The sequence below is a fragment of the Actinia tenebrosa genome, unplaced genomic scaffold (genome assembly GCF_029948245.1).
Source record: "Actinia tenebrosa isolate PJP-AT-01 unplaced genomic scaffold, QUT_ActTen_1.0 utg1515__unscaffolded, whole genome shotgun sequence".
In the NCBI taxonomy this organism is placed as follows: domain Eukaryota; kingdom Metazoa; phylum Cnidaria; class Anthozoa; order Actiniaria; family Actiniidae; genus Actinia; species Actinia tenebrosa.
In genome coordinates, this window is record NW_028292591.1 from 97,679 (window position 1) to 117,383 (window position 19,705).

Consider the following 19,705-nt stretch of genomic DNA (forward strand, 5'->3'; position numbering starts at 1 on the left):
TGTGATATTTTTTCGGGTTGTGCATCACTAGGGCTTTCTGAAAAAAATATCAGAGATGATATCCCATAATTTATGATATACTCTTGATATACTTGTATATACATACAAAAGGATCAGAATTTCTGCATATCGCTGTATATATATATATATATATATGTATATATATTTGTTTGAGAAGAAAAAGTCAAGACAACATTTTCCCCGACAAGCCTGTTTCGTGGATAGCTTCACTCTTCAGGGGATTTAATGATAAGAATATTCGTTACTATCATTTATATAGAAAAAGTATACATAATTAATTAATGGATGTAGTTTAGCTGTTGCGTAGTAATGCTTTGTTTCTGTGGCGGCATGAAGATACAAGTTCGTTTCGCTTATTTGATGATGAGAGTTCCGGTCGATAGATTATTAGAAACTTTTCTTTAAGACAAAGGTTACATCTTTTGCTGGAGCTGTTGTAGGCGGAGCTTGAAGATAGGACGCGCCATAAAATGGAGTAGCTGATATTACTGTTCTTGAGAGTCCAGATGTATTTGCTGAGTTCAGTCGAGTTTTTATGTTTTTATGTTCAGTCTCGCCCACATACAAAAGATTACACCGGGTACATTTAATACAATATACAGCATTAGAAGGGGTACAAACAAAATGGTCAGTGATTTTAACAGCGGATTTAGGACCGACAACAGAAGTGTGAGAGGCTATGTGAGGACAAGTATAACAACGTTTACGAGTACAGCGAAAAGTGCCAGGTTCTTTGTTAGAGGGAAGAACTCTCTTGACCAAGAAAGAACGAAGATTACGATCACGTTTATAAGAAAAAAGAGGGCGGTTGTTGAAAATAGCAGAAGTGCGAGTATCAGAGTCAAGCAGAGAAAAGTTGCGGTTAACAATGGGTTTAATGGAATTGTTAATAGGATGATACGTAAGAGTGAAAGGAATGCGATCATTAGAGGGACGAGTGTGGGGAGTGAGAGCGGTAGTACGATCAATAGTAGAAACTTTGCGAATGGCGCGATCAATAACAAGAGCAGGATAATTACGCTTAAGGAAGAAGGAACGCATCTCAGAACATTTAACAGAAAAATCAAGATCATCACTACTAATAATAATGGTAGTAAATGAGCAATTAAAAAATGGGGGTAACTGGCTTCATTTAGCTAAATAGGTTGCGTGGAATTTTACCCTTTTTACTGTAAAAACGTGCGAATAACGCAAACATAGAAAGGTGTCAAACGGAAGCCATATTTTACTAAAAAATAAATAGGTCCCTATTTTTTTTATAGATCTGTACTCTAAAATTCACGAAACAGACTTGTCGTGCTTGTTGTTTCTTCTCAAACATATATATATATATATATATTTAAATCTGATGATGGGATCCATTTTGCCCAAGACATTTCTAAATCATACAACACGAACCCTGAAACACATTTTCCACTTTATGTTCATTATTTATTGAAAATGTCCTAACAAACTGCTTAACTTGCTCTGGCTTCATGAAATTTTCCTTGTAAAGTGTGTACGTAATTGTTACTAACCTGTACAATGCGGGTTATGTTGTGCAGTAAAACAGAAGATTCCATCATTCTTTCAGTATTGGCAGATGGCATATGTACAGAACTGGCAGATACAAGAGGACCAGACCCAAGCTGTGAGCGTTCAAACTACAACAAAAGATCGCACCGTGAACAGAATATCAAATGGAATTAATCAAATGATAATCTATTTCGTAAATAGCTAGCACGTTTTTTGTATTCTAAAGTTAACTGTATTGTTATCTACTTGTAAGTTCCTAAAATGTGTCCTGAAAACATCTCTAGAACTATTTTAGTCCTGATGTGCAGGAAGAGATCTAAAAAATACTGTGGGTAAGCAAAAAGCAAAAATTTAAAGAAAATTGATGGCGAAAAGCCAATATTTTATGGGTGTAAAAACTTAATATTTGAGATCAACCTTGTGGAGAAGTTCGTCAACTTTTTCAGCAACTTTTCCAATGGCCATACGGACTTCACTTTGCTGTTGGCGTGTCTCTGCCATAAGAACAGGGACCATAGCATCATTTGCACTTGGCTGTGGTACTGAAGGAGGCGGAGGTTGTGGTTGAGGCTGCGGAAAGGCCTGTGCAGGAAATGGTGTCTGTTGGTAATACTGGGGTGGTGGTACCATGGAATAATTCATGGGCATCCCTTGAGGGTTCTGAATCACAAACAAATTATTGGTTTCTATTTGACTAAGTCTTCACTGATAGGTGCTTCAGGGATATGAGGATATTCATAATATCAGTTTGTTTTTACTGTACATTATTTGTCAAATCTATGTGCACCTACGTACTAAGAATAGTCTTATTTTAGTGTAACACCATGCTGAATGTATGTTGTAGCTAACTCACAGGCAATAAAGATTAGGGACCTTAAGCTACAGGACGGCAACGACGACGACGACGGCAAATATACAATAGCACTAATTGAGCTATTCAATAGATACTCGTTGGAATGCACGAAATACTGTGCACCATTACCGTGTTATGCCGAAAGTAAGACGTGAAATGTCCTATTTTTACGTACTAAAGAGAACGGCTACGCCAAAAGCTTATATTTGCTGATTTTCTTTATAAGTAAAGCGCTCCCAAAAGACGACATTTCACTCTAAAACGGGGGTGCTTATCGAGTAAAATACTAGATAAACACGAAATAATAATACAATAGAAGGTTGAAGCGCCTCAATTTCGCCGACGTTGTCGCCCACGTTGCCGTCCTGCAGCTTAAGGTCCCTATTGTTAGTAGGATGTAAGGTCAGGCAAGTTGCTGGTATAAATGATAAATGTATAAATAAGTATGATGTGTTGTGCTAAGACTTTTCTTCCTCCGTAGAAATCAACATGCAAGTTCTTTATCAAAATAGTTAAAAATACAATCATTGAAAGTAGCATGTACATAATCTCATGCATATGGAAGGTAAGAGTTAAGGAATGTACCTGATATAATGCTAGTTGTTGAGCTTGATTGGTGTATCCCTGTTGGCTGGTAATGGGATGAGCAGTCTGGCTCTGATGTACTTCAGGATGTGTTTGTACTGGTGTTGGCCTTTGTGGTATATGTGGTTTTGGACGAGGGTTTGGCCTTGGGCTGGATTCTTTTTGTGTTGGAGATGCAGGAGTCTCCTGTACTGCAGGTTCTCCATCTTCAGATACTGCTTCCTCCGTTACACTTGTTTCCTTAACCTTAAGAAAATATATTCAAAAACGCATGAATAATTAATGAGCCTTTGAACCAATTGGAGCGACCATACACATCACGTGCATGGACCTTTAAACCCCATAAAGTCCCCTCCATTAATACATGAGAATGCGACAATTGTTTATAAGAACTAGCCATATAAAGAATACTAATGAAGGGGACTTTACGAGCAGAAACGTGGTTTTAGACCTGATAAAACACTTCTGCTCATTTATTAAACAGTACTTAAATAGACGACTTGCACTAACTGGTCAAGTGACCTTACCTCCCTTAAAACGAGCAGTTTTGTTAAATAAAAAAAAAAACAGAAATGGAAAAGAGCAGCTCGGCATTAATAGGGAGGCAGAGTTTCAGCTCATAATAAGCGAAACATTAGATATACAGTAAATATGAATGTTTCATAAGGATTTGTATAGGAAAATGCGCTGGATGGCAAAAGCTTACCAGTCAACACTTCGCCCATACAAATCCTTGTAAAATATTTGATTTTATATTTAATGTTTTTTCTTCTATAGTCAACATTTCGAGCTGAAACTTCTCCCTCTCACTAAATTTGAGCTGCTCTTTTCATTTCTGGAGCTTCATTTTGACTCTTTTGCTCATTTTAAGGGGATGGGGTCACATGAACCATTAGCGCAAGTTGTCTATTGACAGTAGAGCAGTCATCATCTAAAAAAAATAACACTGTATAATAATATAACTATTTAGCAGCCTAAAGTAGGTAGTAACCTCTTCTTCATCCTGATTTTCAGCTGCAACAGCACCAGGAATTGTCAATACATTCTTGCCCATTTTTGACATGCGGGCCAAAAGTCTGGCTTTGTCTGAACCTTTACCTGGCGACTTCGAAAATAAATAGATAAAAGTTAATAAAGCTAGAAAATTAAACATGACTTTATCTAGCAAGGTTGATAATAGGATTTTCTCATGCATAATTAATCATTTGAATTCATATGCATTGAAGGGTTTTAAGGCAGCCAAATAAAAATAAGTTTGCTTACGCTTTGCTGGCGTTACAAGACTTTGTACACAGAGCTCAACAAAGCGTAAGTGGTACAGCCAGCCGTAACAGCATGAGACAAGGAATAACACGGAAGTCAAGCGCGAATAATCAACAAGCAGCCGTGAGCAAAAATAGTTGTGAGCGTACTTATTTTTATTTGACTGCCTTAAAACCCTTCAATGCATATGAAATTTAAGGAGAATATTTGTAAAAGATACATCTTTCAGTGACTTCATTTAGAAAAAAATCGTTCCACGAATTTTTGGGTGCCGCTTTCATCGATATTTTCTGTCGCTTTTGACAATGAATGGGGTCATTTAGGTTCTATCAAAAAATCCATATTCATTGTTAGAAAGAAAGTCCAATTTGATTCATATTCAATAAGGACAGTGTCTATATCCGTACCTATATTCTAGCTACTACAAATATTGAATCCACTAAAAAATTAAAGTCCCGATTTTGAGGGCTATAAACTTGACACGCTGGAAATAATAGTAAAAGTCCATGAAAATATTCATCGCGAAACATTTGGAAAACGCTCTCATACATTTTTTTCATATTGCAATATGTTGGGTGCCTTGATGAATACTATTGACTGGTACCAGTCACTTTGAAAGTTTAGGTCTAGTTTTCGAGAAAATAAGCGGTAAACGATTTCTATGATGTCACCATTACGTCATAACGAAAAGGCCGCTTTAAACTAATTTATTATTTTTGAAACCTTTAATCCTTTCCTGACATTGTGTGAAAAGCGCTTGCAGATCGAGCTATTCAAGACGAAGTTGTAGCCGTTTCAATGCGGCAAGATGTGCCAGACCAAAACTACCCACAACCTCCTTAATTTGTAATCTTGGCCATTTTGCTGTAATAACATTAACACTATTTACATCAACAATTAATGCATTAAAGCAATGACAGTAGTTAATCAAGGGGTCTGTGGTTAAATGATATTTAAATGATGAAATGCTTAATTTCACAATCATAGCTTTAAACAATTAATAAAAGAAAAAATGACAAAAGACTGCCATGAAATTTTCCACTTTACGTTAGAAGTCAGATTTCTGTAAAATTCAAGTTTAAAATTACTATAGAAACGTTCTTTAGTTGTTCGATTCTTGTGGACATTGCCTCTTTAGTACAAGTTGAGTTTTAGACAGTATAGAGCTTTTAAGTTTTGATGTATTTCCTGGTACAACTGCTCACAAAAACCACTAAATGAAAACAAAAGCAAAATTTTTTATCAATGATGTAACTTCCACCTGAAACAATATTAGACTCTGGACAAAAAAATATTATGTTTATAAGGACTTCTTTTTTGTTTTGTAAGACATTTTTAACATAACACTTAAAAACTCTATAGAACTTGAAAAGTAGTATAGGAGTGGATCTACAAACATAAGAATTAAGAGACTATGCTAAGCTAGAGAGAAAAAATAGTGAAGCTGTCTATTCTTTTCATTTCTTTGAAAATGAATGTGAAATAAACAGAATGGTACAGTATGGTATGGTATTAACTAAGATATAAGGTACGTTAGGGTAAACAATAATTAGTCAATACCTGAGACAGCTGTTCACTGAGAGATGCTGTTCTGCCTTTGATGCTACAATCAATGAAACAAATATTCCATTTTTATTAAATTTTTGTGATCTCACTCTAAGTAAAAGAGCTCCAGTCTAAGTTGAAGGTTCTTGTGTAAAGCTAAGCTTTAATCCTAGCTTTAAAAAATTCCAGGAAACTTTTCAACAAAATCATTCTCATTCCTATACAGACCTTGCAGATGATTCTGATCTATTCTTCTGCAATCCAGATGGCTCACTAGTTATGTTGGGTAGAGATACCATCTGGGTTGTATCCTTTGCCTCAAGAATAGTGACTGGAGACACTGTTCTAGAACTGCTCTTAGAGCCCCCACTGTCTCCACCATCTTTTGATTTTATCTATCAGTGATAAACAGAATAGAAAAAAATAAATCCCTAAATGTGTTTAATCAATATTTTCCAAAAAATCCTTGCTTTATATTCTTCAACTACCTCTCGATCGTTCTATACATTAAATTGTGGGCTGTACAGGTGCTTAAAGTGCAAACACTTTATCTGTGAATCATTACTTGATCCATTCTGCACTCAACATTGCAACTAAATTAATTAATGCAATGTTTCTATCTATTGTTTCATTAAGTGATATTTAGTGCTAACTTAATTAGTTATCTATTTTATTCTGTTTCATGGAGTCAGCAAATATTGTTTCAAAGAAAACATCAAAGAAATCTGTTGTGATTACATTCTAAAAATGTTTTCAAAAAATCTGTTTTAAATCAAATACGTCCGTTAGTCCCTTTTCCATAATGGTTTTCTGGCTCTTTCTTGGTGTTGCAGGGCGCCTGAGCCATGAAGACAATAAAACAATAGCTGAGAACAATGAGCTTGGAGTTATATCCTGCAACACAACAACCCTAACCCAAAATACAATACATATTGCAACACCAAGAAAGACCTGGTTTACTCCCCAACCTCTATTAGAGAAAATAGAAAACTTAATATTATGTAGTGTAGGGAGGAAAACTGGAGAAAAATCATTGCGTCAAGGGATGAATGGAACAACATCAATACTACCTAATATATTATATTCGGATAACTTCAATAAATACAACACTGTTTTGTTAACTCACCCTAAGTACTTCAATTTCAAAAAGAAGTATTGCATTTGGTGGCACTTGTGCACTTCCCACACCCTACAAGAAATTAAATATACAATATCATATTATATCCATATTTCCTAGTTCCAGGTTTTCGGTTCAATAAACAACATCTTTTACTCAAAAATATAATAAAAGAAAAGAAAAGAAAGAAAAAAAAAAAAAAAAAAGAAAAAGAAAAAAAGAAAAAAGAAAAAAAATTAAACTCATTTGTGATTCACCAAATATCTCATATACAAATAGCATATCTTTATGGTTTTTGGTGTATAGTATTTTGTTTTGACAGGGGATAATGACAGAAGCTACATGTAGTTGGAAATGTTCAATGTGTGACACAAACAATGCATTGCATGCAAAATCATCTGGCTCAGGTCAGGGGTTTACACAATGAAAAGGACCATTCAGTTTTCATATGATTGACTGACATACATATGGTATTATACTGTATTGTAAACAAGACCCTGGGGGCAGGGTACACCTGGCTGGGACAGCTTAACTTAGCCTCTCAGAATCTAAATGCCATTGGGAAGTAAAAATAAGTTGCTAAGTTTCAAAAGACAGCGATAGAGCTACAAGTACTAAGGGTAGGTAACCAGTCAATTCGCCCACGGACCAATTCGCTACGCCAATTCGCCCACATATAAAATCATCAAACATGTGTTTGCCAACTCGCCAACATTAAAATCACTTTAAGAAATATCTAACCGTATATTAAGACTACATTAAAGTAGTACGTGATTTACCAAACTTGTTACTTGACACTTAAGCTCAAGACTTCAAAATGCGAACTTTTTTTACGCCATAACCGACTCGCCTACACTAACTTGCTAACGAACAAAACAACTTATGTAAAACCAATGTAAATGTCATTTAAGCCTTTTTAAACCTCAGACTGTTACTTCAAGACTTATCGTTATTAAAGCTTACTTGACATGTAAATAATTCTTAGAACGCAAAGTTTTATACCCGTATTATCCGTCGAGGGATGCCTGGCATCATAGCTTTTATTAAATGCCGGCTGGTCAGTTTCTTAAATTTTACAGCATCTTGAATTGGTTATTGGTTTTAAAACAAGAAAAATAAAAGGATGAGCTTTATGTGAAAATTTTTTAACCAAAATGTCTTCTTATTTGAGTGGCCATGGTACAAAAAGTGGGAAATTCAGCCCTTATTTCTCGTTTCAGCGTCTCAAATTAATAACTGAGTCATTAACGCACAACGCAACTTATAAACCAGTGACGCCATGCCACAGCCTATGTAAATGTTAGTAAAATAACCAGTACAGTTGAGTTTTATCTGCCATGGAAAGTTGTTGGTGATAAATTTGGGTAAGAGTTACTAAAATGACAAAGAGTCATTAATAAGATAATAAGCAACGAAGGTGAAGTGTGAACAAAACGTGAAACTGACTCAAAGAAGTGAAATGTATATTATTTACGTAAATGCCAATTCTCTACGTTTTCGATAATATCATATCTGGTTTATATTCTCCATAAATATGAGTTAGTAGACAAATCAATGGAATGTGGGGGCAGTAGTGTTTCGATGAACAAGATAGAAAAGCGATCTATGGTATGTTTAAGGCAAACTCGCTCACGCTTTGTTTCTGACTTCTGACAACATGTTCCAGTGTTTTGACTGATTGATTTATTGAACATAAAGACTAGTAAATTGTAAATAAATGAAATAACGAAGTTAAATTCCACCGATAAAGCAGGATCTGATTAACTAGTGTTTCTTTTTTTAATCGAAATCTCCTACAGTTCCTAAATCTCCTTAAAGCGTCCTCTGTTACGACCCAGTGAATTCGAGACGCTGAAATAAATTGCCTAAGAAACAAGGGCTGAATTTCCTGCTTTTGTACCATGGCCACTCAAATAAGGAGAAATTTTGTGAAAAATGTTTTATGTAAAGTTGATCCTTTTATGTAAAAAAAAACAACAACCGATTCAAGATGCTATATAATTGTAAAAAACCGACTTAAGGCGGCATATCATATCACTGGTTTATAGGTACTGGTTTATAATAATAATAATAATAATAAAGTTTATTTATATAGCGCTCATATCCATGAGCATGTCCAAGGCGCTTTACAACAGGAACATATGCATAAATTATATATATGTATTTACAATATTTACAATGCTACGTATTTAAAATATTAATAAGTAAATCTAATTATAAAAGGAAAAAGCTTATCTTAAAAGCCTAAAGGCAATATGCATAAAAGCAGGAAATGAATCAAACAAAAGAGATCTAAATATATTTCCTATTATTAAGGAATAAAGTAAATAAATAAGTTTTAAGCTTACTTTTAAAGGAAGCAACAGTAGTACAAGAGCGAATCTCAAAAGGGAGCCTATTCCATAATCTGGGAGCAGCAAAGGAAAATGACCTGAAACCATACGTAGTACGCCTAGCTTTAGGTTCAACCAGAAGTTTGTTGGAGATAGATCGGAGAGCATAAGAAGAAGAACGATAGCACAGAAGATCAGACAGATATGTTGGGGCAAGGCCATGTAAGGCCTTGTAGGTCAGCAACAGCATCTTGAAAATTACTCTGTAGTATACTGGCAACCAGTGCAGGTCAACCAACACAGGAGTGATATGGTCAAATTTCCTGGTGAAGGTGACAACACGAGCAGCAGAGTTCTGAATGCGTTGCAGCCTCTCCACGACATATTTAGGAAGTCCATAAAGTAGAGCATTACAGTAGTCTAGTTTAGAAGAAATAAGAGCATGGATAACCGATCCCTTTATAACCGATCCCTTTATAAGTTGTTTCGTGAGTTATGACGTATAATAATTTTGAGTCTTGAAGTATTGAGCTTAAGTGTCAAGTAATAAGTTTGGTAAATCACGTACTACTTTAATGTAGTCTTAATATACGGTTAGATATTTCTTAAAGTGATTTTAACGTTGGCGAGTTTTGCAAACACACGTTCAATGATTTAATATGTGGGCAAATTGGCGTGGGCGAATTGGTCCGTGGGCGAATTGACTGGTTACCTACCCTTAGTACTGATCTTTGATCACAGAAAAACTGCTTTGACTAGTTACTCCAAATAATCTATTGGCCATGAAATTTGAAAATTCTTGGAAATTATCACTTAAAAATCCTTGTTTGTGACTAAAGTAATATTCCTCGCTCAGATTTCTAAAATAACAGCAGTCAATGAAATAGGCATGCATACACCTTAATTTCTGTCACTTGACATCATAGTGACTCTGATTGACAGCTGGTACATGAATTTATCTGACTGTAGACAGGAACCCTAATGCAGATGCAAGCAAAGATCTCTCGAGTAAAGTCCTGACGATTCCTGGGTACTATTGTGCAATTTGCCTACTTTGCAGCTCAGGAATCGAGGGAAAAAACATTTTATTTCTGGGCTACCACAGGTACCCCAGAAATCAGCAATAAATGTCATTTATAAATGAAACTTGAATATTATAATCATACAAGCAGTGTAATAAGGGCAAACCATCAGTCAAACTCACAGGAGTTTTGAGTTCATTTTGAGACTCAAACATTAAGTAAAATATATATTAGAATCAAAAATAGACTATCTTACCACTAAATAGTTTTTTGGGGAAAATATAAAGCTCCTATTTTCCATGAAACATCAAAGAATAATTGTTTGTCTGCTCATTCTAGCCCTACTTTCAAGATGGTGACAATGGCAACAACCAAAGAAGAGACTTAAAGTCACTATTACTCTCTCTTCTGTCATCTTTTATTAAAAAAGTGACTTTCTCTTCAATGTGGACATGCTTAGTTATTTACTAAATTTGTCAATTCTTAAAGATTTACAAAATTATTCAGGGGCATAGCCAGGGCCCCGTCCCCTCCCCCCATCCTCATGCTGTAGAAACCTAAACACCTAAGAAGTCACATTATAAGTTCATGTGACTTACCAATGTTCTGAAAACTGGTTTTGGCCCCCTGGCTTCATCCCTGTTAGTGTTACTACATAGTTAAAAGTTCAAAATTGATCCCTTCTACGTGGGGTAGCAGATTAGTTTATTTTGCTGTTCAACCCCCAACCCCAAACCCTGGAATTTCCTGGGCATCTAGCCCTCCAACCCTCTGGAATTTACAATTTCTTCTGTGGTGGGATATGGATATTTTCTTGAATGGGACCTTCTGGAACTACACAATAATACTAAATAAATAATGTGTAATTCATTACCTTTTCACCATAAGCCAAAGTCGGTGGTATGCCTATGAATCTTTTTCCTCCTTTTTTCATCCCAATAACACCTTGATCCCAGCCCTATATCATTTAACAAAATTATAAAAATCAAAATTTCAATCAAAATGAAAGTAAACTTGAGATGTTAACAAAAATATGGTCAGGTAATGATTGAGAAAATTTGAAAAAAAAATCCATCAAGCCATTTTTGAAAAACAATTCAAAGACACTATAAAACGAGAGACAAAGGAAACAAACTGGGAAAGTGTGCTTTGCAGAACAAATGGAGTTCTGTGTGGACAGGGCCAATGTGGTCTGTGATTTGTTTTCTGGTAACAACTCTGGCAGCTGGATTCTCTGCAGATTATTAAGTAGGTAGTCTGGTAGGCCTCAAAAAATGCTGTTACAATGGTCAAGTTTAGATATGATACAAAAGCGTGAAAAGTGTGAATAAAACACTCAACCTTGGCCTTTCCAATATAATTGCAGATTCTTCAAGATTTAGTTGTTAGTTGAAGGCAACTGTCAAGAACTAAACCAAGATCATGAGCTTCAGGTTTTGGGAGGATGTCAGTATCATTAAGGCTGACTGATATAGGAGCATGGTTACGAAAGCAAGATGTTAAATGAAGGATCTCACTCTTTCCTTGATTGCAAATCAATTTGTTTCAAGAGAGCCATATAATGATGTCTTGGAGGCAGCAGTCAAAAAAAGATGACAAGAGATTATCCTTGTTGGTGGAATTCAAAGAGATATATGATTGAGTGCCAACGGCATAAAGCATACAGCCTAAACGATGTGCCCAGATGATGTCCTCTAGTGGAGCGAAATAAAGAGAGAACAACACAGGTCCAAGGTCTGATCCGTGCAGAACTCCATATGACAGTTGATACTCATCGGAGGTAACTTTTTTTATCTTCACGGCTTAACTCAGACTTTTATCATATAAATCTTTTAACCCGAGGGGAAAAAATAATCCTCTAAATTTTTATTGACAATAAATTATCTACAGACCATATAAGAGATGTTTGTTGATCAAGCAGACAACACTGCACAATGGAATTTATCAAATTGACAGACATATACATGTACAAACCTTACCTTAATCACTTTCCCTTTTCCTGTTTTAAACTTAAAGGTTTTTTCTTTTTCTGCATTACTGTCAAATACCTAAATTCAATAGTAAAAATAAATTTTATAATGATGATCATAACTGGACATCTTGTGAAAACCAGTGTTTCTTAATTTTTCTAGGTAATTACAACAGACTGATGTGGTAAGTTTATTATTGCAGGTGCACACTATTATCATTAAACATGTAAAATACTGTCAGTAATTACTAATAGTAATAGTAAAGAGAACAATAATTTATTTATAATAATAATAGTTCTAAAAAAAAAAAAGAGATAGATCTTTTTTAAATCTTATTCTAATTTTAGGTTGTGATATGGGGAATGGTGTATACTATTATCATTAAAACATAGTAATAACACTAATCAATAATAATAATGATAAAACTAAAAAATAAAATACAAAATGTACAAAATCTTATTTCAATTTATAGGTCGTGATATGGGGAGTCGTTAACACTACCACTACATTCGCTCATGGGCAAAAGTTCCCATCGTCAAATTAAAACACAATTTGCATGATGAAACGACGTCATACTAGAAGTAACATAAGCAAATGAAAAATGAGGATCCATGACTTCAGTTAGCCAATAGAATGTGTGGAAGTTTTCCCTTTTTGCAAAAAAAAAATGCGCAAAACAATGTGAGTAGATATGGAAAGCTGTCAAAAATAAGCCGTATTTTACTGACAGAAAAAATAAATGATTGTCCCCATTTTCCCCCGAATTCTAGAAAATAACCTAATAATTAGTTAGCTTTTTAAAATTTGTGTTAATAAGTTAGAAATATAAAATGTTATTGGGCTACAATTGTGACTTGGACCCTTCACCTTACTAGAATCCTATTCAAATTATGCACAAAATATGTAATTTCCATTAGATCCAATCGTCAGATGGATGCCTATGCCTATGCACAAGATAAATGTCAATGCACAAGATCAATGCCTATGAATGACCTTAAGCACACTTGTAACCCTCATAAGATGCTGATTAAAAAACAGAAAAACTGGAGAACCTGGAGGACCCAAAGAAAAACCCTCATGGCAAGGGAGAACAACACATCAAACAAACTTTATTCACATGCCATCTGCAGGACTACAACCAGATCGATACAACTCATAGGACTCACAGTGGTGAAAGGCCAGCATTTAACCACTATGTCACCTTGCCACTCCACAATTAATATTATATGAAATGTAGGAATATACATTGTATATACATATACATGATACGATATTATGCTGGAATTACCCTTCCAAATGTATTGTTAGTCCACAGCCAACCAGTGTACTTGCACTCGACTGAATCCCCTTTCTCAATAGGCTAAAATATAGGATACATCATGGTATTAATAGCACTATATACAATTCAAATGAAAAATCTGATAAACATTATTTTCAAGGAGAAATAATGTAGTATAATGTGGAGTAGAGAGGAGAGGAGAGGAGAGGAGAGGAGAGGAGAGGAGAAGAGTGGTTCCCGCACGGTACGACCTTCGCTACCACAGCGCTGTTTTTGTTGGTGTAGTGTGGGGCACTATGCCAGATTATTTATAAATATCAGTTTTAAAACATGAACGTCAAAGCATTGTCTTGTAAATTACTTAGTAACAAATTTAAAGTGCCACTGTGATCAAATTTCTGACTTGTCTCTAACGCTCTTAATATTTAATCTGAGTACACTGATATACATCCTGTGTTGAGAATTTTTGTATTTTATTTTATGTTATATATGTTGGTAAAAACTACTTTTAAAATATAAAGATGAAAAAATGGGGACACTGTATTTGTTTTCTAGATATTAAGCCAACAACTTTGAAAATTTGGGCAATACTTTGAATTTGATCATATTTGTCACATAAACAAAATATTCCAGATGTCCTCACTCATTTGAAAGAGCTTGAGAGCATGTGCAGAAAGGATGTGCAGAGACAATGGCTGCGAACTTCCTTAAAAGGTATTCTTTCTGTTACTTAGTTATTACAGGTGTATGCTACAATTACATCTAGGTATTATTGAAAAGTATCCTCCATAACAATGATACAAAGTCCTATAACAATTTAATGCGTACACTGTGTGTACCTGGCCATCACCAAGAGTAAGATCCTGAGTAAAAAGAGCACTTGGTTGGGTATTGAAGATAGCTAGACCAACCTATGATTAAGCAAAAACAATTGTTCATAGCAGAAAACTTTATTCACATTTTAAGCTTTCTACTAAACAAGCCTGGCATCCCAGGGTAAAGCAACTCAATTCATTAGCTTGCTACTCAAAGTATTATTTTTCATTCAAAACTCTAGTACCTGTTTTGTAAACTGCTCAGCATTCTTTCCTGAATCAAAACAAACAGACCACCTTTGCCTTTGATCATCACAGAAGCTAGCATAGTTATTGGCTTGCACCTACAAGATAAGAGGCAAGGTCCATAAACAAAATATAAGAGACTCACAGCACATCAATATGAAAAAATAATTTATCTGTAGTCTTTGAAGACAAATTTTTATAGTGATTACAAATTTTGGCAAGAAATTTAAAAAACTATTATTATCAATCAACTTTGGAGGCCAAAAAATCTTTTTTTAAAAAAGCTGATTCTTCATCAAAATATATAAATTATATTTAAATATATAGTAAAGATTGGATTAAAGACGAGACATGTTCACTGTAACTCCGAGTTTCGTGCTTACGCACTCATCAGACAGACTTTAATGAAACATATTCCTATTACTGTGATATTTATATACAAGAGGTGTAATGATTATTTACAAAAGAAGTATTGTTCGGAAAGGAGTTAATTAGCTAGGCCTGGATTTTTATTGTTCATCAGATAGAACTTGTTTTCATGTCGGCATTTGGAGATCAATTCGGATCGCTTGTTTAAAAGAGTGTCGCTGTTTGCTTTGATGATAAGTAGCTTTTCTGTTAAGCACAGGTCACACCTCTTAGAAATGTTGCTGTATGGTCTGGCTGAAGTGATGATTGTCCATTCTATGTTGTAGTCTTTGTTGTTATCTTTAAGGTCCCAGATGTGGAGAATGGACAATCATCACTTCAGCCAGACCAGCCATCTATTGCTCTGCATCCCTACGCATCGAGCACTGTTTCAACAGTATAGACCACATTACATACTTTGTTAAATTATATTTAACATATATTTTAATTTCCTATAGCAAAATGGCCAATGTTCTAAAAACGAAAAATAATTTTTTCAGCAAAAGTAATAATAATGATATAAATATATATAATAATCATAATCCATCTTACTGTGAAGACAAACTGGCTATGGATCCTTGCTACTGCAATGTGTTGTTGTTTTCCAGCATAAATCAAAATTTTGTACTGCAAATTCAAGGAGAAAACTTGTAAGCAAAAATTAAGGGCAAGTAAAAAGGATTAATAAGAATTATATATATAGGCCCACTTTACATTGTAATTATTGTATTTTTGCTGGACAATAAAGTAGGTTCTAAAAAAATGTTAAAATGTCACTTTTATCTTTTTAATAGTTTTTTTCTGACTTCTTTTTAACAAATGCTCTGCTTGTCATCATAATATTTTATTGTAAAATTTTGCTTTTCTAAAACTCCCAAAGAAAATAGCATGCCCAGCTGCAAAGGCATTGCTTCAAACACACTCAAATCTGAGATGTGGTGAAGTACTGTAACTTGCCATTCATAGCTCAGACTCTTAGTTACCATTCCTCTGTACATATAAATCACAAGCTCAACAAATTAGCTAGAACATCTCAGATTTAAAAACTCTGATCATGGAAAATCAATTTATAAAATATTATTGTTTTAAATTGTTTGCTGTCTGTTATCAAGTTTAAAGAATAACATTTTGAAACATTTGTTTATAAATCAGAATAAAGAGTTCATAATTGAATTTGTTAACCTCAAGATTTGCAAAATCATTGACATAAACAGAAGTGTAAGTAGCTTTACTAGGCCTACACTGGGTCCTTACCAATGACAGATCACCTAAGATTGCCTAAGACCACCTTTTTAGATTGCCTTAGACTGCTCCAGTCTCCCTTTGTCTGCCTTAGTATGGCCCAGTGTAACATTTATGTAAGTACTTAGTACTTAGATCACCTTAGGCTCAGGTCAAACTTTGAATTTCACATGAGCCAAACCTAACTGTATTTGGGATCAATTAATATAATTAAGTTTGACTGACTGAGTCAAATTGAACTTATATATTATGTATATCTTAAAACAAATAAAACCAAACAAATCTTGTTTAATGTTTACAGTGTCCTTTTCCTGATTGACCTAGTCATGAAGATCAACTTAGTCGGTCCAAATTCAATTGGTCAAACTTTATTTCTTCGTGTGAGTGATATCCAGAATCGACAGAAGAGCGAAAACACAGAATTATGGAATCAGTCTAAGTTCAAATGACCAAAAAGCAATACCTATGATACTTACATCTGCTGTACTATGATTGGCTAAAACTGCAGCACCAAGTTTTCCTTGATTTACATATTGATTATCAATACTATACAAAGTCAAAAAATAAAAAAATGATAAAATTTAAAACTATGCTTTTTATCATGTGCAGCAACTCCAACCTCGGTTTGGAACTATTATTCATGGTCACTGAACAGAACTGTAAAATACAATATTACATCAGCATGCACCATGAAGATTTGGATGCACACTCCCACATGCAATTAACTATAATTATATTGTTAGATGAGGCAGTAAGCTGTGTGGGATGGCTCGGACATCATATAAGAACATGCGTAAAAGGTAAATTACGAGCCTTAGATGAAATGACTGAAGAAGAATGCCATACAAGCCTTTCACAACATTATATATATATTTCTGCAATCGAGTGTATATATATATATATGTATATATATATATATACACTCGATTGCAGAAACGTTGTAGTATATATTTATGCATTTATACAAATACCTAACGAGATGCATATTGCAATTTTACTTTTTTAACCCTCAAAACCAATTGATTTATAATCCGTAGGATGTAAAACACGAGAATAATATATTATGACAATCATTGAATGAGACAAATAATAAATAAAGCGAGTTTTTTGTTTTGCATAACATTAAATATACTGAATAAATTAGGTATTTGTATAAATGTATACTACAACCTTTCTGCAATCAATTGTATATATGGGCAATTCCATGATCATGGACATTACATTCAGAGAAAATTTAAGAGGAATTATTGTTGCTAAAAATTAGAAACTCTCCAAATCAATTTCTTTCCACTTTACAATGATGTGGATTGTTATGCTGCTTCTTTCTGTACAATATTGAAATTTTATCTCTTTTAGATCAGCAGCATTAAATTAATCATTAATGTCATGGACGTTACATCAAAAACAACCACATGCTCCAGTATGACCTACAGAAATTGATATTGCTGTGAATTGTGCAACATTTAGAAAGAAACTTGCCTGTTTTATCTAGATAAACAATGATACTTTAAATATAAATTTCTATTCTTTCATCACAATATCTACATTTCCTGGATTTTTCTGGAAAAAAAACTTTCATGGACGTTACAAGCTTTCATGGACGTTACATCATGTGAAAAGCATTTGAATAATGAACATAATTTTCTGTGTTTTAACATCAAAATTCTTAAAATTTGTAACTAAATCAGCAGTATTTGCTTGGAGCATGCTCCATGGCATTTGGCATTTGAGCTACACTAAAAGGTGTGGAAATAGAAAATATTTAAAGTCCCAGAATAAAAAACTTGATAACTGTGGCATAAATATATCATAATTCATCCTTTCAATCAACCATCAACTTTGGAGACCCCCTCTTAAAAGCAAATGAGTCCTATAGTGCCCGACTTAGTATTTGTGGGTAGTTTTACTATTATTTTCTGTAATAATAAGTGAATTTTGACGGGATTCTTGATTTGAAACTTTTGCATTTTGTCTGTTCTCATATGGAATTGCCCATATATATATATATATATATATATATATATACAGCCATTTGCAAAAATTATGGCCGTTTCAAATATTAATACAAGTATATTGAAAGTATATCAGACAGGGCGGGATATCTTTCTTGATATTTTTCTCAGAAAGCCCTAATGATAAACAACTTGAAAAAAATATAATGGAGGATATCCCATAATATTCGATATGCTTTTGATATACTTGTATATATATTGGAAGCAGCCATAATTTTTGCAAATGGCTGTATATATATATGTATATATATATCATTATATTGTTACCATGATATAAATCAAATTCTTGGCTTTTAAGTGATGCAACTGCTGTCAACACTCTGACATGCATGCCTGCCATGTTTTTATTTATGTGGTGCTACTGTTGTTGTTAACTTTGTAAATATTTTTTTCTGTAAACACTTACAATCGATACCCATGAATTGCTGCAGAGGCCACAACTACTGGTGCTTCTCCTTGTTGCCCTGCTGTTTTTGATGAAATTATAGGCTAAATGTAAATGTAAGCTACATGTAATATGTATAAAGGCATAAACTTATCGGTATTACTGTATAACTGTTCAAAAAAATTAAGCTAGTGCTTCGTTATGCTTTTACACTCTATCAAAATACATACTCTCTGTAGCATAAAGCAAACTTGTTCTCGTAAGTGCGGCTGCTTGTAAGCACTTACAGGAACGATCTTGCATCATTACAACGTCTATCACAAACTTCAAGCTGCGCTACATAACTTACCCGGTTTATCTTTCCTTGGTTGCTTAGGAGCTGTGTATTTCAAAGATTCGTTCCCGCCTGTAAAGGATGCCTTGTCGTGTCCAAATAGACTGGCAAGCTTAGAAGAACTGTGGGAATACGTGTCAACGAATTTGTGCTCAGTATTGTCAAAAGACAAGCTTTCATCCAATGGATCAGCTACCATCTTTATAAGACCTCGAGAAACTATAACTATTATAAACAAGACAAAAACTAATTTTAAATGTCAATTATCTCACCCTCCTCCGACAGAACCACCAAAAGTTCCATCGTCCTCTTCGCTTGACAAGGAGAACATTTCCAATGGCAGCAAAAACACAGAATAAGTAAGCACTTGCACTTGGAGAAACTCGTGACAGGACGTTGCTTTCACTTCCTCCACACTGAAAGTCATGCGCATGATAATGCAACAGGGAGCCCAAAAGATAAGAGTGATAGACGGAGTAACAATATAAAAACTAGATTAATATAATAGTTTCCTATACAAATGGGTAAGAGGCTCTAGTCCATTTTTTTCAACAATTAATATATTTTCCAGATTTTAATTTCATCTCTTTGGTCTAAATTGGGTTTCCTGTGGTAATGAGGTGATTTCCTTGCCGAAAGAAAGAGAAATGTCATTTCCCCCAAAGTTGAGTCGTTGATTGCACCATGGACGTTTCAAATATGCAATAATAAAACTGCCTTTGACAAACTCGTGGATACTCCCCGCCCTGTGCCCTTTCAT

General features: G+C 34.4%; 1 protein-coding gene across 2 annotated transcripts in view; it reads right to left on the reverse strand.

Annotated features, from left to right (window-relative positions):
* LOC116308236 (FK506-binding protein 15) overlaps nt 1-19,349 on the reverse strand; it is a 48,873-nt gene extending 29,524 nt beyond the window's left edge. The window contains exons 1-17 of one of the 2 annotated variants that reach the window (XM_089025368.1): nt 19,218-19,349; nt 18,961-19,067; nt 18,633-18,690; nt 16,691-16,760; nt 15,525-15,599; nt 14,564-14,662; nt 14,343-14,414; nt 13,513-13,584; nt 12,234-12,302; nt 11,129-11,212; nt 6,909-6,971; nt 6,011-6,177; nt 5,798-5,840; nt 3,966-4,079; nt 2,975-3,220; nt 1,954-2,196; nt 1,539-1,664 (exon numbers count right to left, since the gene is read on the reverse strand). In XM_089025368.1, coding sequence (XP_088881494.1) covers nt 1,539-1,664; nt 1,954-2,196; nt 2,975-3,220; nt 3,966-4,079; nt 5,798-5,840; nt 6,011-6,177; nt 6,909-6,971; nt 11,129-11,212; nt 12,234-12,302; nt 13,513-13,584; nt 14,343-14,414; nt 14,564-14,662; nt 15,525-15,599; nt 16,691-16,760; nt 18,633-18,690; nt 18,961-19,067; nt 19,218-19,276 — 1,767 coding nt within the window. In that variant the 5' untranslated portion in view covers nt 19,277-19,349. Of the gene's footprint in view, nt 1-1,538; nt 1,665-1,953; nt 2,197-2,974; nt 3,221-3,965; nt 4,080-5,797; nt 5,841-6,010; nt 6,178-6,908; nt 6,972-11,128; nt 11,213-12,233; nt 12,303-13,512; nt 13,585-14,342; nt 14,415-14,563; nt 14,663-15,524; nt 15,600-16,690; nt 16,761-18,632; nt 18,694-18,960; nt 19,068-19,217 lie in introns of both variants that reach the window. The other variant, XM_089025367.1, reaches the window with a different exon arrangement.
* Between the last annotated feature and the right edge of the window lie 356 nt (nt 19,350-19,705).